Source organism: Haemorhous mexicanus, chromosome Z (assembly GCF_027477595.1).
Source record: "Haemorhous mexicanus isolate bHaeMex1 chromosome Z, bHaeMex1.pri, whole genome shotgun sequence".
Lineage (NCBI taxonomy): Eukaryota > Metazoa > Chordata > Aves > Passeriformes > Fringillidae > Haemorhous > Haemorhous mexicanus.
Genome location: NC_082381.1, coordinates 61,204,024 through 61,229,614, shown reverse-complemented (window position 1 = coordinate 61,229,614; position 25,591 = coordinate 61,204,024). Strand labels below are relative to the sequence as shown.

Genomic DNA, 25,591 nt, shown 5'->3' with positions numbered 1-25,591 from the left:
TGCCATGCAAATTGCAGTGATTATGTTTGATTTGACATGCAGCTGGTCAGTCACTGGAATGTGTTCCTCTCAATTCTTGTGTGAAAGTGAGTTACTTAAAGTTTGGCTGCAGCCATAGCAGATGCTGATGTGGCAACCCAGACCAAACATTCTTTCCTGCTTCAGTCATCTGTGTGCATTCTTCTTCTTCATTTAAAGGTCAAAGGAACTCAGCCAGTGAGGCTGACTCATGCAGATGTGGACTGTATGAACACAGTGTACTTTCGGTAGCACCTCCTTTGCATCCATACTAGGGGTTTCTTTTTGAATTGATGAATTAGACAAAATCATAGGCAATGAGTTGAAATAGTGGCATTTTTGGAGTTTCAGTCAAGGTGACGTACCTTAACTCTGTGTGGATTGGCCTCTTGCAAGGTGGATAAAAGAAGCCTTTTTGGGACAGAAATGATAGTTCCCCAGTGGAAAAGATAAGGTGCCACAGATGGTAACCAGTTCACTAAGACTAGCTTGTGAAACTGAAAATATTCAAATATTCTTGCAACCTATTTTTTATCAAAGGTGTTGAAAGGTAAAAAAGCCAGCCTACGAGGAGACTTGAAATTTTTCTTCCTGCAAAACATGTTTTTTAAACCATGTTGTTACCATTCTGGCTTTGTAGCTTGTCCTGTGCAGAAACATTGAGTTTACACTTGGTTATGTACTTCGGTTAGTTAAAACAGATATGTTTTATTGTGTCTTATACTTACCTAACAGTAACATTTCTGCATTACTCAACCCTTTCATCTCAGTTTTATTCACTTGCTTGCACAATTGAGTTGTACCACTGATTGCTGATAAACCAGAGTATTTTCATCTAGTTTGGGAATGTACTCTCTGGAACTGTATGTCCACACTATCTCCACTGTCTGGGGTTTTATACGTTTTAAAAAGCACCACAACAACCCCACCAAGCTAGTATTATTAAAAAAAGAAATTACCCTTTTTTTCAGGGTTCCTGTCAGTCCATGATAGCTAGGTTACATGAGGGGCTAGATCTTTCCTAAGACAGCTGCCTTTTACAATTAATTTTTTTTGGAAATGCAAACCAGACATTCTAATAATTTAAATTTATACAAGTTGCAAATCTTTTGGTGGTAAATTAACGAACCTTAAAATAATTTTTTCTCATTTTTTGATGTAATTCTTCACAGCCACCATAGTTTTGTTCTGGAAAAATGATACTACTTCCATCTACTAAATCCAGATTGACAAAAGTTACCTTGGTCTTACCTTAGCTGGCATATATCTTTGTCCTTGCTACACAAGGAAAGGTACAGTGCCCATCAAAGAATAACAGATATGAATATGGCATTGCTATAAAATGGTAGTGAATTAAGGAACTTGATATCTACTGAGATAAACAAGACAGGAAAGAGATTGATGTATCCTTGTGCTGTCAGACTTCTCTAAAGCTGCATCTGCTTTGGTTTCCGCCATGTCTTAGGCAGTTATATTTGCTACCCTGATGTAAATCAAAATAAATGTTCTGTCAGTTAAAATACAGGTAAAGATTACTTGAATCTGTGTACTTATCTATTGTTTCAGACTATTGAAGTTACTACAAATTCTAACTTGTCTGCAATGCCTGTTACATTCATAGTTTGCTTTGCTTGCTAGCATAATGCTGATTAGGTAAATGAACTAGATGACATGTTACAATACTTATGACTGTAGGTCAGTTTTCATTTAAAAAAAGTTTAAAAAGCACATGGCACATCTGATAACTCAAATAAATAAGGAATACTTTAATGATGCTGTATAGTAATATATAGTGATGTTGTGACATAATCAATGGAATGTGAAATTTAAAATGAGGAAGATAAAAAGACGCTTTCTACATCTAGAAGTTGATATTTTGTAATGGTCTATTTAAAGGGAGGGAATCAGTGTTCAGTCATCTCTTCTTAGTAGGTCTTAGGTTAAAAACTAGTTAATTTGCTTCAGGGAGAAATAGTCCTATGAAGTACTGTGAGAGATGTCTACTTGTATTATGCATGCTGAATTTATATTATAAACATTGATCTGACAAAAGGAATGGAAGAAACATAAACATTTTGAAGTCTGTAATGCATCTTGAAGAAGAATAAATGGGATATACTTAAGAATTCACCATATTTAATTACTGTAAACACTTGAGTAACAGTTTATTAAATCAGATTTTTCACTGATACATATCCCTTTTTTAGGAGTATTAAGGCATTCCACACAGCTGTTGTAGTGTTCATTCTCTGTTCTTATATTGTCTTATTTTGCCTACATACTAGACTAAACTTTTAGCACCAAAATTACATCCTAGATATTCAGTGCTGCTTGTGGCAGATTGCACGTGTGGGGGTGGGGGTGTATACATACATACATACATGCATACACACACACACACACACACACACACACGTGTATATATATGGGGAGAAAAAGGAATGTAAGTCAGTAACTCTTGCATCTTTTGAAGGACAGCCTGTTTTAATTCAAGTATTTCTCTTGTATTTTAGAGGAAGCCCTCATCTGAAGGGAACCCCACATTATAAGGAAGAACAATGTGCTCCTTCGTTAAATCTAGAAATGAAAAAAGTGCTGGACTTGCAAGCCTCTATCACAAGGTATGCTCATTAATTGAGTCTTGAGAATTTTTCCATATGTATCAATACTTTTTAAAAAGTGAAGGGAAAACTGGATGGAAGAAAAGGCTTCTAGTAAGTTTTTAGGCTTATTAATAGTAAGGACTGGTATTAGTAAGTTACTATTAGCAACTAGTAAGTCTGAGGAGGTTAAAAAGTGAATTGCTGTATAAGAATTCTTTCTGTGCTTGATTATGCTGATATTTTTGGCATCTAGAAGTATGTAGTATGCTCAGTATTACTGTGTATTGCTATAAATGAGTTTGTCCTTCAGCTCCAAGTGTGTATTAGGGATTTCATGGAGGTGTTGGTCATTAGAGCAAAACTGTATGCAGCATTTTAGCATTTTTCCAGATGCCTTCAGAAGTCCATGTTTGTCCTTTTTCTTTGCCACTTGCTTTTTTGTGGTGATGGCCTGTCCTATAAAGCAATTTTGAACATGCTAAATAAGTATGCGTGAAAAGATGGTGAAACTTCATAGCATTGGAAGAGATGGAAAAGTAGCAGAGTGAAGTTTGGGAAGAGTCTCCTTAGCACAAAATGGGTGTTGGAAGACATGCAATATATATTGGAAAAAGCTTTGCATGCAAGTAGATGAACAGTAGTTGTCAGGATTTTGGAAATGTTTTAGGAAGGCTTTAGAAGGAATCTAGTTTCTCCTTCATCAGTTTGTTCCAACCACAGATTAAAATGTAATCTGAATTATTTACAGCCTAGGCAGTATTGTTAATTTTCTGGCATAGATGAATAATTGATTGTTGGCAGCAATGTCTTACGGTTAGTCAAAAGTATTGAAAAGATCTTCAGCAGTTAGTATCCCAGTTAAGCAATTACTATAACAATACAGACGTGTTAATGAACAGTGATTGCTGGAGAGAAATTGAGGTGTTTACCATATTTTGTCAGCATGGTATGTATTTGTAACTCATGTATAACTTTACAATGCAGTTGCTGGTACAAGAGGCAGTTATACAGTGTTCATGACATTAATTGATACTTCTGTGACATTGATTTGAGACGAAGTTTTTTAGGGATTAACAAATATCTTTTATTAGTTTGCAGTCCATGTTAGAAGATCTACTTGTGGCTACTGCTGATGGATTTCTCCATCTCATTCACTGGGATGGTATGACCAATGGGAGGAAGGCCATCAACCTATGTACAGTTCCATTTTCTGTAGATCTGCAGTCTTCTCGAGGTAGGTTTTAGGGATTCTGTTGCTTGCAATAGTTACCTTTTGGTGACATACCATCTAATACAAAATATTCTCTCTGTACTTAAGCAGAGATGGGAAAATTTTGCCATTTGTGGGAATGAAATAGCCTGTTTAAATTAGGTTTTCTCTTTGAAGTAATAAGTAAACATCTGAAATGTCTGTTAGCTTGCAATATTTCTGTGTTCACGTATTTTTAAATTATTCATACTTTCTCAGCAGGTTCACTTTTGGGATTTGAAGATGTTTACATCAGAGATATGGAATACTGTGCCACGCTTGATGGCTTTGCTGTTGTTTTTAATGATGGCAGAGTTGGCTTCATTACACCGATGTCGAGTAGATTCACTGCCGAGGTGTGTTTCCTTTAGCATTTCTGCCATGCACAATAAATGTGTTTTCCTTGGTTTCTGCATTTCACTTGGCTTTCTACTTTAAATTCTGTTCAGCTACAAAGAAACTAAAATTTAACATCTGCTTAAGAGATGACGTAAGAACAGGACTGCATTTTGTAGCATAATTTGAGCTAGATTTTTATAGGGTTGGTGCCACTGGGAGGCCATAATTGATAATAGGTTTAACTTTCATTTATTCATTGAAATTGTCATTATAGACCATGTCTTACTGTGTCAGACCAACAGTCTTCCTGTTAGAAGTTACAAGTGGGATGATAGGAAGTGGTTTCTCCTATGCCTAAATACAATAAGTACTATGTCTAGGACTTAGTTCTTGTCAAGTCTATCTCTTTCTCATAGTGACAAGCATACTTCAGAATTTCTTTTACAGGAATCTTTTCCAAGTTAGGTGTTTTCTTACCTGTAATTCAGCCTAAAAACTATTACATTTTGTTGTTTGATATCTGTGTTTTAATTACAGAATACCGAAAAGAATGCATCTGTGTCAGATTCCCTCACCCACTTAAAATACCTGTGATCTCAGCTGTTGCAGATGGAAACTTACCTTCCTGGGTTTTTTTCTTTCTTTATTCTTAGTACCATCTACCATTTTTTCCCCCCTAGGCAGTGTTAGGGATTTTTTTGTCTTACAGGTATTGATTTATTTTGTTATTAAGAGATCTTATAAACAGTTTTCTTACATATTGATATATTTCTGTAATTTATGTTAAGAGGAATAAAACCAGTTTCGCATTACTGGATTTTATTTGTTTGAGCCATGTCAATTGATCTTGACATTAATGAAATTTTGAGATCATGAAGGTCAACTGACAGATGCGTAATATGGTGGTCATGGATAGAAGCTGACTGTTATTAATAAAAGCACTATTTAACAAAAAAGTCTTCTGCATTTCTTTCTCTGCAGCAGCTCCATGGTGTTTGGGCACAAGATGTAGTTGATGGAACTTGTGTGGCAGTGAATAACAAATACAGGCTAATGGCGTTTGGATGTGCCAAGTAAGTTTTTTAAGGCTGGTTCAGAGCAGGGGAAGATTGTTTCATTATACAGCTGAATTAGTAGTTACTTCTTACTAAGTTGGGTTGCAAGAACTGTAAAGATCAAAGTAATCAGTCTGCCTGGAGATTACATAACGTGCTGTCAAGAAGGCAGGAGAGAGGTGGAAAGAAATAGTTGCTTGCTTGAAGTGCAGTTGAAATTTATGTTTGCTGTTCAGGTCTGGGGAAAAAAAATTAAAAGGTGGCTGGATCAGTAGCAAGGATTGGAAAATGGTGCAATTCCAGCTAATCTCAAAGCAGGATTATAAAGTCAGTTTTAAGTAGTTAATCATAATAATATTGGACAAGAATCAGCACTTTGCACTCAACTGAGAAAATGCTTTATGCAGTCATGATGTGGTCAAGAAAAATGTTGCCTGTTTGAGTAACTGTGAATATTTGTAAATTAAATGTTGCAGAAGTGCTTTTAGTTGTGGTATTTTGCATACTGCTCCTTCAAGTCCCTCCTGTATTATACTGCTTAAGCTGGCTTTAGAGTGAAGCTTTTTATTTTCTTTGATTGTATTTTACTTGGGTTTTGTTTTAGAACATTTTAAATAATCTGGTTTATTTTTCATTTGTCCTCTTAAGAACTAGTATTCTTGTTTTTAGTAACTATACAGTGTGTTGGTGTTTCCTCTGAAACAGGAATAGTTACTTTAATTTACTGATCATGGTATGCCTTAGTACATCTCTGATGAAACTTTGTCACTGAGTAAATACTGCCTTCCCTCATGGATTGTCTGGCAGTTGGAAGCCATAAATGTATGTGGACTGTATGTACATATGTATTTTAAGAGAATGAAGTAGTTTCAGTGCATTGATTATTCTAGGGCTGGTGTTTTAGGTCCTCTGATGCCTTCTGGAAAGCATCTTAGAAATCTGCTTCAGAAAGTTCTTTGCCTAGTACTTGATTCAACATGTCTGTTCTAGATAATTTGTTACTGGTGAGAGAAATAGTATCTTTTCTTAGCCTCTTGAAACTGATAAGAAATCCAAATGGTCTGTAGTCTAAAGCATGTTTAATATCTTCCAGTGGCTCTGTGCAGGTTTATACAATAGATACCACCACTGGCGCCATGCAGTTTTCTCATAAATTGGAACTGACACCAAAACAATATCCTGGTGAGCTACTTTTATTTCTGGAATTTTACAGCTGCTTTTAGGGTATACTATATTTTTTATCATAGGCTAGTTAACCAATGTTTATTTGTTTGCATAATCACTGATGTGAATATTATTTACTCCTGTCTGTTTGTAGTAATTAACTCTTGTGTCTTTGCACTTTCAGCTGCTTGCTTTTTAATGAACTTTTAGATGTGTTTTATGTGTGAGGGTTTGGGTGGGTGGTTTGTGGTTTTTGTGGGGTTTTTTAACTAATTCTTAGTCTTGAAATTAATTTTCAATTACCTCAGGAAATTTGAGATTATTGCCAAAACTGATAATTAATATAATAGAATTGTGAATTAATTTGAAGCAACTGACATACAGGGTACAGAAAGAGTACTGAGTAATGCAGCATCCTTCCTGCACTGCAGTGTATTTTTAGATGTGGTATTCTGTGCTTGAGAGTAAGGAACATATGAAGTGGGTAAATTGCATCCTCAACTGAAAATAGGTGTGTCTATTGGTTTTCAGTTAAAAAATAAATCCATAAGTTTTACGGTTGTGTTAAGTGCCTCTATTGTCAAAAAAATTATTTTATTAGAATTGTGTTTTTGTGGTTGTCTTATAGCAGTGTACTTCTGGCATGTTTTCCTGTATTCTTAGTTTCTTACAAAACCAAGCATGCATTGGAAAGAAAACATTTTTTGTTTGCTGCTTATTCATTTTGAGATGGTCACTTTGATAAATGCATCAGTTAATTGAAAAATCAAATATTTACTTCCATATATTTTTATATATACTTTTACAGTGAAACCATTTGAAGGACTTTCACTTTTTCTGTTACTTTGTTGTCTACTTTTAAACAGATATTTGGAATAAAACAGGACCCGTTAAACTAATCAGATGGTCACCTGATAGCTGTGTTGTGATGGTGACCTGGGAATGTGGAGGTTTGTCCTTATGGAGTGTTTTTGGTGCTCAGCTTATCTGTACTTTAGGAGGTGATTTTGCGTGAGTATTTTTAATGACATTGTAAAGAGTTCATTAGAAGTGGTTTTTTTTGTAGTTGAAAGCATCTAATTAGAAATTAATTCACTGAATTAGTGTTTAAAAAATCTCCTTCATTTATGATTTCTTAGATATTGAGATATTTTGGCAAATATTTAGGAGGGGATCATTTAAATAAAAAGAAAAATGTATTATTTTTATTTTGTAATGGTCTTTTTGTCTGTAAAAGAAAATTACCCTAGAAGAAAACTTGAGCAAGCAAATATTAAAATTCCCTCGGTGCCTGTATTTCAAATAGTTCATGCTAGACATCTGACCGTTGCATTGCTGTTTTTTGTAGTGTAATAGATCAAACATGCTGTACCATTTGAGATGAGGTTCAATGTAGAACCAAATGAAAATACAAAGATAGGAATTCAATTTATTATTCTGATGAAGTTATTTGGAAACTCAAACTTGTTCTGTTCTGTTTTTAAGGTATCAATCTGATGGTGCCAAAAAGGACCCTCTAAAAATCCGTTCCATGGTAAATATGAATGTAAAAATACTGTAATAGGATGACTCTTAATATTTTAAATTGTTTTTAGTATAACAGATTTTCAGAAAATCAAACTGTCTTTCTTTTCCCAAATTAGTTTTCATAGTAAGATGCCTCTACTACAATGTTTTATTGAAGGACAAAAGGACAGCTGATGAATTTTTTTCATTAAGTATGCATGGCATGCCTTTTCTTGCCTTTGCTTTTAATATTAAGAATGAACATTTGTGGTTTTTTCTTAATTTTGCTTTTTTATCTGGTGCTATATTTCAAAGTGCAGTGAGACACAGATCAACATTAATTGTAAACTCCTTTTTTTCTCTAAACTTACTAGCTGGCCTTTGACACTTAAAGTAACTTTACTCAGATTATAAATTCCAGAGAAACTTAACTGCTTTTTTTTTTTTTTAATCAAACTAGTTAACATTAAATCCAATCCTGCTAGTCTGTAAAATCAATAAATCAATAGAATAAATTAGAGTAAATTTTAAATCAGAGCAAATTTCAAACACGTTTTACCAGACCTCATACAAACCATGATGAATTTTGTGACAATTTGGTTTAGTCGTTATGACATAGTTGCTATGAAGATTGACAACTCTAAAACATGCATCCCAAGGGGAGGTACGTATATGCAATGACAGTATCTTTTAAATGTACCTCTTAAAAATTTCAAAAATTGAAATTCTGATATAATTGAATTTGATGAGAAACAGACAGTGTAATTTTGGAAATCAGGATTGTTTCATACCTGGCTCTCTGGAGAATTTTTGTTTGTTGCCCTAAAGTGTGAACTAAACAGTCTTCATTACTTACATGGGTGTCTTTGCACAGTTACACTTCATTTAATCTTTTTTTTTTTTTTTTTTTTTACATAAGACAGGAAATAATTCAAGCTAGATTCTTGCTGTACCAAGTGAATTTTAATGTTTGATTCCTATAATGATACAGTTTAGAACAACAAAATGTGTGGATTTATTCCAGGCTCACATATATTGTAAGATCAGCTACAATAAGTTTCTGTAGTTCTTGTTTTATGAGAATATATAGTATTACATTTATCTGTATATGGGGCTGGGGATTTTATTATTGTTATTCTTTTACCTTCAGACCTGGGGATCAGAAGGGTATCATCTCTGGGTTATTGATGGGAATTCTTCAAACATGAAACCTGAAAGAAATGCAAATAATGAAGCTCAACAGTTTGGTATTCTGCAGTTTCAGTTCATCAAGAGTGCACTCACTGTTAATCCTTGTATGGTAAGTTTTATTTGTTGATAAATATGTCCTTGTTTTAGATCATACTTCCAGTTTTAGATGACCTTTGGGTTGTTCTCTCAGATTTTAAGTCTGTTCTGCAACCATGAGAGTTGTCTTTCTTTTCTGTCATAGACGCTTTAAAATGGTACTGTGAAAATATTGCTATGCAATATTTCATATTTTTTACTTAGAATCTCTTAATATATTGATCATGTGTTTTCCTTTGTCTTCTGTATGTGGAACTCAAAGTTGCTTTTTTTTCTTTTGTTTTGTTTTGGTTTGGTTTTAATATAGAGTAACCAGGAGCAAGTCCTCCTTCAAGGAGAAGATCGCTTATATTTGAACTGTGGAGATGCAGCACAGACTCAGAGTCCCAGAAATACTTTGGCACACTCTGAACATAACCACACCAGGGAAAGAGGCCCATTTTCAGACGGCAGTTTAGATTCTCAGGGTTTAAGCACTTTACTAGGACACCGGCATTGGCATGTTGTGCAGGTAATTGATTCTGCTTGCGCATATGTACTTTGTGCTTGCAAGAATTTGTAGGGGTAGAATATGCCACTGATCTCCTCACTCTCTGCCAGACCTTTTTCCTGTGGTATGAGATCATTGCCTTTTTATTGTCTCTGGGGGTTTGCCATGGTACAGCTTTTTCTCATTGACAAAAGGTAAAGCAGCATTGGTCCTATCAGCCTTATGGCTATGAGTTTGCCTCCTAGCCAATAAACACAGTCTCAAAGCTCTTATGACTTTGGGAAAGAGTAGTTAATTACTTTCCTGGGCTTTGAAAGAGAGAATAAGTGCAACACGCAAGAAATAATTTAGGTGTTTGTTTTGTTATTTATGCAAAATGCTTTAAAACATATTCTGCTCATGTATATAGTCTTCAGACTCCAGCTGTATTTTCAAACATAAAAAATGGCACCTGTTTAAGCATGTAACTAAAACTTCACACTATGAGGCTTTCAAAGAAGAAATTGTCTCCAGGGTAGTAATGGGACTTCTATTTTTCCTGAAATATAAATAAAAAGATAAATGTATTTTAATCTGTAATTCTAATGTGTATTCTTTGATGCTTGAATTGGTGACACTTTTTAAATAGAGATTTCTGAAAGATCCCCAGTATTTTGTTCTTCACATAGCACATGAATCAGTAGTATTAAAAAGTATTTGATTCTAGGCATGTCAGGCAGGTTCTAGGTACTGTTGAATTTCCACTTTAGCTGGCTAGGTAACTCTTCTAAAACTGGTGTAGGAAGGAGATATCTTTGTTCTGTGGTAAAAGTAAAGCTGAAACAATTAGAATTACTGTGCAGAGCAACATATCCATGAAAAAGGACAGTGCCTGGGTCTCAAGAGTACCTGCCTTCCTTGTGTCAGATCAGAGAATGGAGTTCTAAGCTGGTTTTGTATCATCCCATGTGACATGAAGAATACAGAATTGAGATTTGATCTGACACATTCCAGAAAAGTTCTCTCATAAGAAGGCTTTTGGATATGCTGGTGTGTATTCGTGACAGGATTAGAAATTTCATCCCTATACTGAAAGTCCTGTCTGGAGACTGTATTTATCAAAACCTTTATGTTCCTTTGAAAGATTCTCTTAGAGGGGGAAATAGCTGGGAGGAGAGATGAGCAAATTGTGACTATTGATCTGTAATATAGTATTAGTTAGTGTATGTTGTTAATGCCTTTTGATATTTTGTGTATTCAAAACAGGGTCACATTTAGGCATCAATAACTTTTGGTGTGTGGGCAGTAATTGTATTTAAAAACAAATTTCCAACATTAAATATCTTTATGATGGTGTTTTGAAAAAAAAAAACACTGACATTGTCCAAATTCCTAAGATGTTACAATTAATTGGTACTTTAATGGTGGTTGGTATAGTCATGTGGTTTTGGTTTTCTCTCTTTTTTTTTTTAGATTCATAGCACATATCTAGAGAGCAACTGGCCTATGAGGGTGAGTTATTTTAAAAATATGTTCATGCTTATTTAAAAATATTGGAGGGTTATACTTAGGATTAGCTGAACTCTGAAAATGAAATAATTAATTTACATTACAGAGAGAAAACTGTGTTAGTAAAGTATGAAACGTGAAGATACTTTACACGTTTTGAGTTTGATGTTATTGCCTTGTGGTGACATATTTGGATATATATATGTAGTTTAAATAAGTTCCCTTCTGGGGTTCTGGTAGCTTTTATTTCTTTTTTGCAGTTTTCAGCTATTGACAAGCTTGGACAGAATGTAGCTGTTGTTGGCAAGTTTGGTTTTGCACATTATTCTTTACTCACCAAAAAATGGAAGCTGTTTGGAAACATTACCCAGGTGAGAGGTTGTTCAATTTTATTGTGGTGCACAGGGAAGATTTTATTTGTTGGGATGTGAGACTTGGAGAAAATTAAAGAGTATAATTTTCAAGTAAACAGCCTATTGACACACTTGGGATTAGGGTTGCTGGTTATACATGTGTTTCTCGTAAAGTTTCTGAAACACAGATCTTATGGTTTTGACACGTCTATTTGTGTCTGAATATTAGCAGAGTATTCCAATTTTGCATGTGTATAGTCAGACAATTCCATTTGTTTTATCTAAGGGTTCACGTGATGTAGCTTTGGATGTAAAGCTTGTAAATTCTGGCTAGAAACACATTTGAGAGAATCCAGGGATGCCAGTGGCATAAGGAACTGTAGAACTGTATTTTGTAGGATGAGGTTTGTCCTTCACATACTACTCTTTATTACTTTGGTTATTTTAAACATTAAAAACTTCTCAGACGTAGTCTTGCCGCTATGCATAAAGCTTATAGAGATCATGCATGGCTTTAAGAAATTACCGATATAATGTACATCTCTGTGTGTATAAGTATATAAAAATACCTGTTTGTCTTCTACTTGCTTTTTTCTTTTCAGGAGCAAACTATGATGGTAACAGGTGGCTTAGCATGGTGGAATGACTTCATTGTTCTTGCATGTTATAATTTAAATGATCACCAGGAAGAGGTGAGATACTTTTCTTCAAAGTAAATATATAATGATTAGAGTATCTGAGCTGTATGACAGTATTATAAGCATGAAATTTATCGTGATATTATAAACATGTTTACACACTATAAACTTTGGTGGCATTTGGTTATATTCACAGTTTATATATTAGTAATTCTCTGCAGAAATTTTTTGTTGTTGTTATTAAAAACTGTTTACTGCTGACTACAGTGAATCTACTCATTGTTCTGAAGACTTTGTGACATTTTTGCATGTTAGCATGAAGTGGGTTCTGAGATACCGGTTTACAATGTTTTGGGACAATTTTTCAAGCTTTTAAACTGTATGGGCAGAAGAGATTTACTTACTCTTTGCTTTTTAGAACTGGTGAATAAAATTCCTTCCTTATGATTGTCGTTCAGTACATCAGATTTGGCTGTACTGTGCTTTAACTGCTTTGGCTATAATAATAAAATGCAATGGATAAAATACTTGATGAAACAAAAACTCAGTAGTGTGTCTTGGTAGAAATTCTTTACAGCCATTCCACAATAAAGAAAATAACCAGAAGTGAATTTCTATTACCTTGTTGGTAAACAGAACGTGTATTCAAACTTCTCCTTTTCCTTGCAGCTGAGAATCTACCTGCGAACGTCTAACCTTGACAATGCGTTTGCTCACATCACCAAAGTGCAAGCAAACACGTTACTACTGAGTGTCTTCCGGGACATTGTGATATTGTTCAGAGCAGATTGTTCCATTTGCCTTTACAGTATTGAGAGAAGGTCTGAGGGGTGAGTGTCACTGTTTGAATGCTTTTGCAGTAAGGTACCTGTGGATCTGGTCTCACTCTGACTAAATTCCTGCAATAATACAAAGGTATTTGATAGCTGGTGGAGTCAGATTTCCAAAACACAGAGTGGTGTTATCTCTCTGCATAAGTTAATGAGTGTTTTCACTTGCACGCGTGCTGATAGGCATGTGGAAGATAGAGGTAGGTAAGTGCTGATGTATCCACATTTCCAGCTGTCTGAACAAACATGTTCCTAAATTATAGGAACTTGAAAACTGAATATGAATAGGACAAAAAGGGGCTAAAAGACACCCATGTATTTGAATATCTTAAAATAAAAACACGTTTCTAACATTAGAAGCACTAATTAGTGAGGGGAAGGTGGCAGCAGGCTTGCAAAGATGAAGAGAGAAAAGGTTTGGTCTTGGTGTGGAGTTGAGGAATTGTTTTAGTACAAAAGAAGTAGCAATGTAAAATATGCCAGGTGCTTTCAGACAATTAAGATTAGTGAATCTAAGGAGATGATAAAGATTCAGAGATTTAGGGATGGGGTTAAGTGCCTATGTAGGTGATTTTTCTTACAGTTACGGTATCTTCTTTTTAGCAAGAAGGGACCTTTTTGTGGTAGAAAAAAACAAGTTGTTCATGAACTTCAGAGAAAAATATTTTCAATGCTTTTAAAAAAAGCTCCCAACAGAATCCAAACCTGGAAGCTGTCTCATTGAAGGGTCAATAGAGTCATATTCTAAAGTATTGGATATTGTCTTTTACCCATGCATAGCTGCATTTCCCAAAGTATCAAGATCAGTAGCCCAGTTTAGGTTTGTTTGGTAACTTTATATATACTACTGATTCCTGATTAAAGGAATGTAATTTGTTCCATAGAGTAAATTGTTTGCTAAGGATAAGTTGCTTATTTTCATTAGGTTTACTCCAACGTAGTTATTTCATGTTAAGTACCGTTTTAAAATTTCTAAATGTAGTCATTTTCCTTTCAGTCTTAATCCTACTGCCAGTATCCAAATTCTTCAAGAAGTGTCCATGTCTCGGTACATTCCTCATCCTTTCCTTGTAGTGTCTGTTACATTGACATCAGTGAGAACAGAGACTGGCATCACCTTGAAGATGCCTCAGCAGGTAACAGATCTCGAAATTTGATAGAAATGGTGCCTGAATTTGTTAGCTTACTCCTTAAAGGTTACCTGGCTGATAAATCAGTCATGAATCAGTGACTCTTCTATGTGGTAAAATCCAGAACATGGTTTTTTCTGATGTTCATTGTATAGACATTTTATGTGGGAATTGGGGGTGAGGGGGTGGATAGAGAAGTAATAGTTTAGATTTTATTTCATACCTTCTCTTCTTAACTTGCAAAATTTGAGATCAAATCTTGGTGAACAAATTAATTAACTCTGTCAAGGGTATGTTGCTCTATTGTGTATTAACAGTCAAAAACCAGAGCAATCCATGGCATTAGGAATTACCTTTCCTGCAACAACATGTCCATTACTCAGAGAAGAAATAGAAGAAATTAAAAGATGGCATATGACCCTATAAGGCACTCTTTGTCAATTCTGCAACAGCCAAATAACGACTTAAGATATGAAGGTCCCAGTCTTAACTTCAGAATTTTGTCAGGGCACTGAAAGCACATGCAAAGAGAACTTGGATTTTTGTTGTAAATGAAACCAGAGTTGGCTTAACTGAGCTGAATACTTTGCTTTCTTGACACACCTTACAAAAACAATTTTTCTCTAACTGAAGCTAAATAAAAGTTCAGGATGCTGTACAAGTGTGGCTCAGATCTTTTTGGCTCAGCTCTTGGGTTTTGTACCAGTGTTAGTCTTTGCAGTCAGATACTGGCAATCATACTGTGATGATACTGATAAGAATACAGAGCTTTATTTTTCTTAGAATATTGGTGGATTGCCCATGTATCTTCTTTTTAGCAAGAAGGGACACATGATTGGAAAAAGTCCATATTAAACACATGCAATGAGTTTGGTGAATAAGAAACCTTGTAGTATTTACTCTGCAGAAGAACTGGTTCTTGATATTTCTGAGTCCTTCTACATTGAATTCAGCTGTTAGTCATCTCTGTAAAGTGGCATATTTAATTTACATTTTTTCTGGGTTTTTTGTGTGGTTATGAGTAAAATTATAATTCAAAAAGCTTAAATAATTTGACTCATATTCTTTCTATCCTTAGGCTTGTGAAGCTGAAAGTATTATGCTTAACTTAGCAGGACAACTTATCATGTTGCAAAGGGATCGATCTGGGCCTCAGATACGAGATAAAGATAATAATCCTAATCAAAGAAAGCATGTGAGTAAATATATGTGGAGTATTGCATAGGGCTTCAAAGATGTCAGTGATGGAAGAAGCTGTGCAAGAGAGTGGTCCAGACACAGAGAAAATAAGACTATAAGCTAAGCAGTATCTATGCTTACAGACAGAATTGTTGGCTGGAAGTATATTAGCATTTGCTCATGTTTGCTAGTTATTTTGAAATGAAATAGACAAGCTTTAAGTATACTGCCCAAAATTTCATATGCACCAATAACAGAAAATCTCTAGTCTGTCCAGAAATGTTTTGTATGTTTATGGAACATTATCATTTTTTGCAGAGTACATTTACAAAGTTCTTGGCAATAACAACAATAGAAATCAATTACTGAACTTTCAGTTCTTCTGAGCTGATGAAAACCAATTCTGTGTGAAACAAGCACATTGGGAGAGTGAAATTTGGAAAATTCAGATAAAGATTTGTCAGTTCTAGGTTGGACTTGAAAGCTAACTGAAGAAGCAGAGAGCAGGTTTTTATTTTTCACTTTTATTCTTATCTCTCTGCTTCCTGAGTAAGTATTAAGGAGGTTAAAAAAAGAAAAAAATGTCTTGAGTTAATATAAGTATTAAGTGGTCTTTTGCTACATGCTAGGATGCAGATAAGAGAGAGGCAGATTTGTTTCATCTTTGTTAGAAGAATAACATGTTTGGTGTTACTAGGTGAAAACTAGAGTTCTTGTGAATAGGGTAAAAATAAAAGGAATCATGGATACTGATTTTTTAAAAAATTTTTTATTTTTCATTTTAAATAGCTGCCTTTTTGTGCTCCAGTTGTCCTAGCCCAGTCTGTTGAAAATGTATGGACTACTTGCAGGATTAACAAACAGAAACGCCACTTACTGGAGGCTCTGTGGCTCAGCTGTGGTGGGGCAGGTATGAAAGTCTGGCTTCCCCTGTTTCCCAGAGATCATCGAAAACCGCATTCCTTTCTGTCAAGACGGATCATGCTGCCTTTCCACATCAACATATACCCATTGGCTGTTTTGTTTGAAGATGCCTTGGTTCTTGGTGCTGTTAATGACACTGTGCTCTATGACTGTTTATACACTCAAACCAGTGCTAGAGAACACTTAGAGGTTCTCTTTCCTTTCTCCATTGTTGAGAGAACCTCTCAGATCTACCTCCATCACATTTTACGCCAGCTCTTGGTTAGGAACCTCGGTGAACAAGCCTTGCTTTTGGCCCACTCCTGTGCCACATTACCATACTTTCCTCATGTACTAGAACTGATGCTTCATGAAGTGCTGGAAGAAGAAGCTACCTCGCGGGAACCCATTCCCGACCCTCTCCTTCCCACTGTGGCGAAGTTCATTACAGAATTCCCCCTCTTCCTGCAGACAGTTGTTCATTGTGCTAGGAAGACAGAATATGCCCTGTGGAATTACCTTTTTGCTGCTGTTGGAAACCCAAAGGACTTATTTGAAGAGTGCTTAATGGCCCAAGACTTGGACACAGCTGCCTCTTACCTTATTATCCTACAGGTAACAGCACCAGATATATTGCAAGAGTACTGATATTTACTAATATTGCAGTATTTTAAAAATAATGTCATATCAAAGTTGTGCATGTTCAACAGATCTTCAATTTAACAGTTTTCTGTTGATATTATCTCCAGTTATGAAGGGTGGTAAGATCATGCAGTGTAAGTAGTTAGTTTACTGATGTAAATGGGGAAATTATAGCATGAAATTTATTGTTTATAATCTTTGGGATACTCAAATGTGAAGTAGTGTGGCTTGACTTAATAGAACTTCTGATGCTCTATAGAAAAGTAAATCACTTAATTATGCTTTGTTGCTTGCAGAATATGGAAGTTCCAGCAGTTAGCAGACAACATGCTACTCTCCTGTTTAATACTGCCTTAGAGCAGGGAAAGTGGGATCTCTGTCGTCATATGATTAGATTTCTTAAAGCCATTGGCTCTGGAGAAACAGAAACACCCCCAGCTACACCAACAACTCAGGTTTGTGTTGAGAAAAGTAAACACTGTGCATCAAGCCTTGTATGAATAATTTTCATGTTATCTATCATGTTTGGTCTTTTCAGTATATGTTTTGGTTTTCTTGCTTTTAGGAACCTAGTTCAAGTGGTGGTTTTGAGTTCTTCAGGCATCGCAGCATTAGTTTATCCCAATCAGCAGAGAATCTCCATAGCAAATTTAATCTGACAAAAACACTGAGTATGCCCTCTGGCCCATCTGGAAAAAGGTAATGTCTTCTCCTACCCCACTTTATTAGGTAGAGGACTAACTTTCTTACCAATTTAAGTTATAGAAATAAATTATAGGATAGATCTGTCATAATCTCCTTCTACATCTTTTGCATTTATAATTTCACAACTTTTGTACTCTTTATGTCTCATAACATTCTTGGGAAAATATATTCTCACACGTGTAAATATAGGTATGGTGTTTGTATGTATGCACAGGCATGCCTACATAGATATTACTGACCAAAAGACACTGAAACAACTGGATGTGGTACACATTACATCTGTAGTAATTTAAGCAGCTAGTGAGACCATGTGCCTCATATTTAAAGGACCTGTTTTGCTGAAAAATACATTTTGAACAGCTCACAGTTCACAGCATCACAGTGTACTGCTCTGCTACTGTGCACATCTTGATCTGGCACTGTGTTTCCAAGCTACAAATAGAACCTTTTGTGCCTTGGGGTGAGCCCCTCGAAAGCTGCTGTATACCGACTTGATATTGATAGTTATTACTGTTCAGAAGTAGGATTGAACTGAAATTCATTATTATCTTTGCTTTGGCGTTTTTCTCCATCCTGATTTCTAAAACCATTCTTGTATAAATTCTGAATTAGTAATTTTTAATAGAGAGTACTGCCTTAAAGGTTTGGACAGGAAGGGCTCTAGGCCAATACTTGATTATTTCTCTTAACTTTGCAATGTCATCTGCCTTTTATCTCCTACTTTACTTTTTTCTGCATTGCTAATAGTTTAATGCTCTATAAAAACTGCTGCTGTTGTAACTTAAATCCTTTATTTCACCTACCTATTGAGGCAGTGGGATCTTTTAAAGAATATAAACAGCAAGGAATTAGGGAAACTGCTTCTGCTGTTATATAGAAAGCTCTCCTTTTACTACTCTGCTGACTCGTGCAGTTGTGGCCTTTGTGACTCAGCTTTATCAGTGTTCACTTGGCTGTTCTGTGCTGTGTGTGTGTAGGTGGAGTAAAGACAGTGACTGTGCTGAGAACATGTACATTGACATGATGCTCTGGCGGCATGCTCGGCGTCTGCTGGAGGAGATCAAGCTGAAAGACCTTGGCTGCTTTGCTGCACAGTTGGGCTTTGAGCTGATCGGCTGGTTGTGCAAGGAGCGAGCCAGAGCTGCCCGTGTGGAGGATTTTGTGTGTGCTTTGAAAAAGCTACACAAGGATTTCCTCTGGCCATTTCCAGTTATACCAGCTTCATCCATTAATTCACCTTTCAAGAATGGAAAGTACAAGACAGGTACAGTAGCATCTGTTTTTGATAGATTTCAAACTCAGATTTCCCTCCTGCAATGCTACATCTGTGAATCTTATTTTGTTCTGCCTCTCTTTAGCCAAGATAAGAACAGGCTGAGGCTTGCCACCTGCACAGCTTTCTCACACAGAGTGTATCTTTTGAAGAGATTCTGTTTAGCATAGACAGTATCTCTTTTGTGATTACCATTTCTGTTGAAATCTCCTGCTTTCTCAGGGGTACTGAATTGGACATTAGTGTAGATGTTAAACTCAACATGGAAATTGCTTCAGTGTAAATTCTGCTGCAGAAGATTACTAAAATCAATATTCTTTTGTAGTCTCTAGATGAGCTTTTGATTACCTTTTTAAAAATTAAATAGTAATGTTCCTAATATTTGAAATTTACTTTGTTAGATGGTAAGAATTTAGAAAGCTTCTACACCTCCTTTATGTTACTGATCTCTCAGTTCACTACCTTATCTCCTTACAGCAAAGTTGACATTTGCTACCTTATCTCCATATGGCAAGATTGACATTGTTGCCAAGTCTTCCCTTTTTTAGTAACAGCATCATTATTTACTTCTGTTGACGGTAACACTTTATTACATCATAATGCTTTTATGCCAGTGCTCTCATAAAGAGCTGGTCAAATTCCTGAAATGCCTAAATTTGCTGCATTCCCTTGAACTTCATTGGTCCCCCGCATATTGACTTAGGTGCAAGTTTTAGCTTCCTGAAATGCCTGGAGACAACTGTCTAAATTTCCTTCTGGATACTTACATTATTTTTCTATGGTGTGTTTTGATTTTTTTTAGCTGTGGGGGAACAACTACTAAAATCTCAGTCTACAGACACCTTTGTAAACATGGAAATGGACACAGGGATTTCAAACACACCTCGCAGCCGCAGCTGGCTTGGTACTATCAGCTCTTCTCAGAGAGAGATTGATACTGTTTCATCCCATGGACCACATATGCAGGATGCATTCCTTTCTCCTTTGCTAAGTAAAGGTTAGTCACTCTTCCTTCTATCTGCTCATTGGAAGAATGTGAAGTGTGTGCTTATATTTTGATATTTGTGTGTCACTGCTGTATTGTTGCTTCTCTACTGATAAGAAAAATTCAGGAAAAATAAAAGGAAGGACTTACTGAAAAGTGAACTGAATTTTTTACAACAGAAAGGTAATGCCCATGTTGTACATCTCTAAGTACATGGAGTTGAATATGAAATAGATGTTTGCTGAAGTTTCTATCTGTGGTGATAACTTGAAGTTCAGTATTTTTGCAGTCTGGATAGGAAGAGTATCCTATGTTGTGGCTTTTTGTTTCTTTGTCTCTTGCATAGATCAGCCTCTTGCAGGGGTTGGAACAGCTCTAACTGCATGAACTTTGTGCTTCTGGGTTTCTTAAGAATGATATTAAATACATTACTTATTGAGGAAGTTGAGGAAATTAGAGATCCATATAGTTGTATTTTTTCCTATGGCTTTATGTAAATTGCTTTTTAAAAGCTGCAATGTATGATGAGCTTACTAAAATAGAAATTTTACTTTGTATGTATTTTTTCTGAACACAGAAAGGGGAAAAGTTTGTCAGAACATTCTAATTTTTTAAAAATTTTGTATACTTCCTCTTGTCCTTGAGCACAGAGCAATGTTTTCAACAGTATCTAAATCATGTGATTTCCACTCCATTAGGGCAAAGATCGAAGTACGTAGTGTGAGCTACAGTTTCCTAATTTTTACAACAGTAGAGCCTTCTGTGTGATTCAGAGCATTTGGAGATCCTCTCTGTCTGCTTGGGCACGGTCTCATTTTATTTTCACTCCTGTTTCTCTTGTTTTTTATATCTGGAGACTGCAAGAAAATATTGCACTGATTTTACTGCTGTCTGCCACTACTGTTCTTTCTATAAACAAGTATATGTGGGGGGTTTTTCTGAGCTGGATGAAGACCTTTGAGTTCAATGGACTTTGCTATGCATTTTGAAGCAGTTTATTTCTAAAGAAACTAAATTAATAGCCTTCAAAACATTGCTAACTGAATTCTAATAAAAATTTCACAAGTTACTAATCCAGTACTGGTATTTATAGGCAAGAAGATAATCAAATAACTTTTTGACTTCCTAAACATTTTTCAAGAAAAGATGCATCTGCTTTAATATGGAAATATCTTTCAAGAGTAGGTGCCTTCATGACTCACCGCTGTAATGTTTTTAGCTATGTTACTGTTCCTTTGAAAATTCTGTTACTGCATGTGCTCTTCATGTTTTTACTGGAAATACTTCTTTTTGTAATTTGTGCTGGTAAATATTTACCTTACAAAGCATTTGAAATCTTCATGGTTTTGTGTGAAGAAAATAATTTTATATTGAAACTTTATTTTAACAAAATTTAATGGTAAATAAGCAGAATTTTAGACAGACTATAACCCTTCCTGGACTTAATTCTAGAACTATAGGATGCAAGATGCTGTATTGGTGCTTTTATGATGATTGCCAACACATACCTAGGATGGCTTACTGATAATAATTCTCCTGAATTATTTTTACTGGATAGAAAAACTATTGCATTCCCAACATTAGTTCTGCCATCCAGTGTGACAAGAAGAATGCTGAAGCAGGACGGACAATATGCCTGAAGCAACTGTGATGCACTGGAAAGCATTACTGTTTGTCAATTTTTATAGGAAGTAGTTCAAAAATTCTGAGTCTTACTAAAGTAAGTAGTTTCTTTTTTCCCTTATGTTTCTGAGTGTTTTTGATAGGTGATGAATGCAGCATTGGTTCAGCAACGGACCTGACTGAAACAAGTTCTATGGTGGATGGAGACTGGACCATGGTGGATGAAAACTTCTCCAGTCTAAGTTTAACTCAGTCAGAGCTTGAGCAGCTCTCTCTAGAGCTGGCCAGTAAAGGGCCACACAAGTCACAGGTGCAGCTGCGGTAAGTAATGACACCTTTGAGACTGAGAATTGCTGGCATGCAGCATTTGGAGAAAGAAACAATCTACACCATCACACTGCAATTTTTCTCTTGGGAGTAGAAAAATAAACAGCCTTTCTTTCCATATAGGTATTTGTTACATATCTTCATGGAAGCAGGATGTCTGGATTGGTGTGTTGTCATAGGCCTTATTCTCAGAGAATCTTCAGTTATCAACCAGGTTTTCAGTATCATGCAGTCCTCTGATATTGATGGAGAAATCTGTCAGAATATCAAGACTGGCCTAGATGCTGTTGACAAGTGGGCTTCTACGGATTGGTAAGTGTTACTTTCTACCTTCACATTAATTTGAGCTGTAGATATTTTGTTACCTAAAAAGTAACTTTTGAGTTGTTACCTTGGCTTTAGCTGCAATCTCACTTCAGAGTTGTCATCAAACTGGGAAAAAAAACCCCAAAACACAAACCAAACCGGAACAAACCCAGAGCAACCAGCATTCCAACTTTTATTGTTTGATCAGGGTTGCCTTTTTCTCTTTATTTATAACCATTTCTGCTTTTCAGGCACATGACAGAAGTACGAATTTTAATTCATTTATGGTGTTCCATCCCATTCTCTTCCTAGCCCTGGGTACAAGCCATTTCTAAGTATCATCAAACCACAGATCCAGAAACTAAATGAAATAGTAGAAGAGCAAGTACAACCAGAAGCGTTTCAGCCAGTGAATCCTTCTAAGGTTCCTGAACAAACAAACCCGAGAGCTGAGGAAAGCAGGACTTCATCTAGCCATGGCACTAATCCTCAGAGTGATGCTGGCAGCACCAGTGCAAGCAGACATGAAGAGGACAAGGCTAAGACAGAGGATGAGGATTCATTCCAAGAAGGCAGTTATGACTGTGTTGTGTCTTAAATGGAAGGCGAACAACTTCCATTTGTTCAGGTGTGAAAGGAAGCAAACCAGCTTCTGTGTTTTGGATTTGAACTCTTTTTTTAATTTTGTTTGTCTGTTTTGGTTTTTTAAAATTTTAATCTTTGAAATTTTTAGTGGGGATAACTAAACACCAGTTTCATCTAATAATTTGAAAAGGAGGCATGACTCTTTTTGATGCAGTGGCCAGATTGCAGCTTTACATTTTGATACTTTAAATAGTGTTGGAGAGTGAACACACATGGAGACAGAATCAGCCAGTGTTCATCAGTACCTTTACATTACCAACACGTTCCGAAGAAACTACTTATATCTTGAGTTTAAAAGGCGAAGAGGGGATTAAATATAAAAACTGTTTTCTTTGCAGATTGCCTGCCTAATACAATGTCTGATCAATGCAGTTCAGATTGGTTTGATACTGATATTTTTTATTAAAGGACTGTAAAATATATTGTATGTTTTTGTGAATAATCTTGTACAAATACTCAAGACTGTACCATATTTGGAGGTACCTATGTGTATTTGCATGTTTCTAGATGACTAGTAAAGTTAAAGCAGAGTTGCACTTCTTTCTGGATGAGGCATACTTTACTGACCTAACACTGACACAAGGTGGCTTACCTGTTTTTTACTGCCACTTAACAGATCGTGTAGTTGGGTTAAGGGACTGCTGAAAGTTATTTATTTAATTATAAATTCTTTTCTGATAAATGGATTTTTAAAATGTAAATAATCATCGTATACTCTTGCTATGGAAAACTAGTTTAACAGCTCATACTTAAACATTTTTCAAACATTTTATAATATGCATACTTCTAACTAAGACATATTTTACTTTCATACAATGTTATGAAAACCTGGCTGCAGAAGTCTGTTGCTTTGAGGTACTTATTTTTTCTAGCTGCTGTCCCTATGTAATAACTACCTGTAACAGTATTAATTTAGATATTAGCTTGTTTGTACTGTGCAATCAGAACAAAAATGCAACATTACTCATTTTATACACGATAAACTAGTTTATTTTTTATAACATCACTTGATTACTGACATGGACCAAACTAGTCATCGTAGGGGTAGTTACAGCATCTGTTGCTTTTCTAGTGTAGTTGCTAAATGCACATCCATTTGAACTCTGAAATTAAGACTATTCACAATTAAGTTTTAAATTAATTGTGTATTCATCATCTTTCTTTCCTTTGTAGATAAGATCAAGTGCTTTAAAATGTACAGATATTAAACTGTTGCTTTAGAATGGCTTTACTAAGCCAATACAACCAGTACAAGTGCAATAATTGCGAGTATTACATGGAAAGCTGGAGCTATTAATGAATGCAACTTGAACTTCATTTTAAGAGTTGAAACTTGAGACTGAAGTTAAAGGAAAGAAACTCAGACTGAGTCCCAGCATTAAGCTTATTCTGCATTGTAGCTACTGGTTACAGATAATGTCTATCATACCTACAAGCCTGTTCTGACCTGACGTCAAAATTCATTATTGTTTTAAGGGGATAATACTTAAAGCTTTTTTTATGATAAAGATATCTGCTTAATCTATGTTAAAAGAAATAAAAACTGTGCTTCAAGTTAATATTTTTCTGTGGTTTTGTGGTAATGATGTAAGCCAAGCCCATCCTGGTCAGTGTTCTGCTGTTCAGGTTTTGGATCTGTGCAAGTAAAACTTACATTAACTGATATATTAACATTCTTAATATTCATATCTTACTACTGTGCTATGTTGTTTAGCAGATAAACCTTTTTAGTTGTGAAATTTTAGAAGTTTGTACTTCTTTAGTAGTAATTATCTCTATGCAAATCTTACATGCTAATTTTGTATTTTGATTTCACTGCTGTTATACTTGTAATTAAAAGACAAATGTATTCAACTTTACTTGAAGTTACTCCTGTGAAAAAGAACTATTTCTGACTTCAAGCCATTCAGGTAGGCCATCTTAGAGAGACAAAGCCCTCAGAGAAACCACCTGATGAAATTTTTTTTTATACTCCTGTGGCTTGTTTTTTACAGGATGAAGGAATTGAGCCTTTGCCTTATTAGTGCATCTTTGAAGTTACATCTACCCGCTGCTGTGAAAAGAAATATAGTGGGTTTAGGTGGCAAGGGGGCCTCTGTCAGAGCCAATTCCAACAAACACAAGCTGGTGCCTCCTCTCTGTAATGTATTTAACAAGGAGTAAAAAAATGCTTTGGAATATGAGTGAGGAAGAGTCCTGCAGGCAGCCCATAATGGAGGAGCGGGAGGAGCTATTCCAGGCACTGGAACAGAGATTCCCTGCAGCCTATGGCTCTATGCAAGTAAACACACACATTAAATAATATACTGTCTTGCTAATTAGCCTCTTACTGCTGTGGTACTGTTCAGCAGCTCAATCCTTCTAGATGTTGGGGAAGCAGGCTCTACACCTGCAACCCACTGCGTAGCACACTGGAGCAGATACCCACAGTGACAGCCTTGGAGCACCCACACTAAGCAGGTGGATGGATGATCCCTGAAGGAAGCTGCAGCCCAAATAACCCATGCAAAAGCAGGTTTCTGGCAGCAACTGTGGCCCACGGGGATCCATGCTGAACAGTCTTCCTGAAGGACCACCCCAGCAAGAGGAGGATCCACTTTGAAGCAGTTTATGAGAGACTGAATCCCATGGAGTAGACCCCATGCTGGAGCAGGGCAATAGTGAGGAGAGGAAGGAAGCAGAGGAAATGTTGCAGACTGAACACGACCTGACTCTTAGATGACCATCCCCAGTTCTTCTACACCACTGTGAGAGAGGAGGCAGAAGAGTGAATCTGGGAAGGAAGGGGAGGTTGGGGGAAAAGTGTTTGATTATCATATTTAAATTGGTAATAAAATAATTTTCCCAAAGCAA

At 35.9% G+C, this 25,591-nt stretch overlaps 1 protein-coding gene across 6 annotated transcripts in view; it reads left to right on the top strand.

The window, feature by feature from the left end:
• RIC1 (RIC1 homolog, RAB6A GEF complex partner 1) overlaps window positions 1–25,591 on the top strand; it is a 47,727-nt gene extending 22,136 nt beyond the window's left edge. For 2 of the 6 annotated variants that reach the window (XM_059874214.1, XM_059874218.1), the window contains 23 exons: window positions 2,532–2,639; window positions 3,713–3,855; window positions 4,090–4,226; window positions 5,191–5,282; window positions 6,358–6,446; window positions 7,295–7,439; window positions 7,914–7,962; window positions 9,085–9,234; window positions 9,529–9,732; window positions 11,164–11,202; window positions 11,460–11,570; window positions 12,155–12,244; window positions 12,860–13,020; window positions 14,018–14,156; window positions 15,229–15,345; window positions 16,119–16,847; window positions 17,171–17,329; window positions 17,440–17,573; window positions 18,557–18,843; window positions 19,655–19,849; window positions 21,592–21,781; window positions 21,911–22,099; window positions 22,406–25,591. In XM_059874214.1, the coding sequence (XP_059730197.1) occupies window positions 2,532–2,639; window positions 3,713–3,855; window positions 4,090–4,226; window positions 5,191–5,282; window positions 6,358–6,446; window positions 7,295–7,439; window positions 7,914–7,962; window positions 9,085–9,234; window positions 9,529–9,732; window positions 11,164–11,202; window positions 11,460–11,570; window positions 12,155–12,244; window positions 12,860–13,020; window positions 14,018–14,156; window positions 15,229–15,345; window positions 16,119–16,847; window positions 17,171–17,329; window positions 17,440–17,573; window positions 18,557–18,843; window positions 19,655–19,849; window positions 21,592–21,781; window positions 21,911–22,099; window positions 22,406–22,691 (3,943 nt within the window). In that variant the 3' untranslated portion in view covers window positions 22,692–25,591. Of the gene's footprint in view, window positions 1–2,531; window positions 2,640–3,712; window positions 3,856–4,089; window positions 4,227–5,190; window positions 5,283–6,357; window positions 6,447–7,294; window positions 7,440–7,913; window positions 7,963–9,084; window positions 9,235–9,528; window positions 9,733–11,163; window positions 11,203–11,459; window positions 11,571–12,154; window positions 12,245–12,859; window positions 13,021–14,017; window positions 14,157–15,228; window positions 15,346–16,118; window positions 16,848–17,170; window positions 17,330–17,439; window positions 17,574–18,556; window positions 18,844–19,654; window positions 19,850–21,565; window positions 21,782–21,910; window positions 22,100–22,405 lie in introns of those variants that run through there. The other 4 variants (XM_059874216.1, XM_059874215.1, XM_059874217.1 and 1 more) reach the window with 4 other exon arrangements.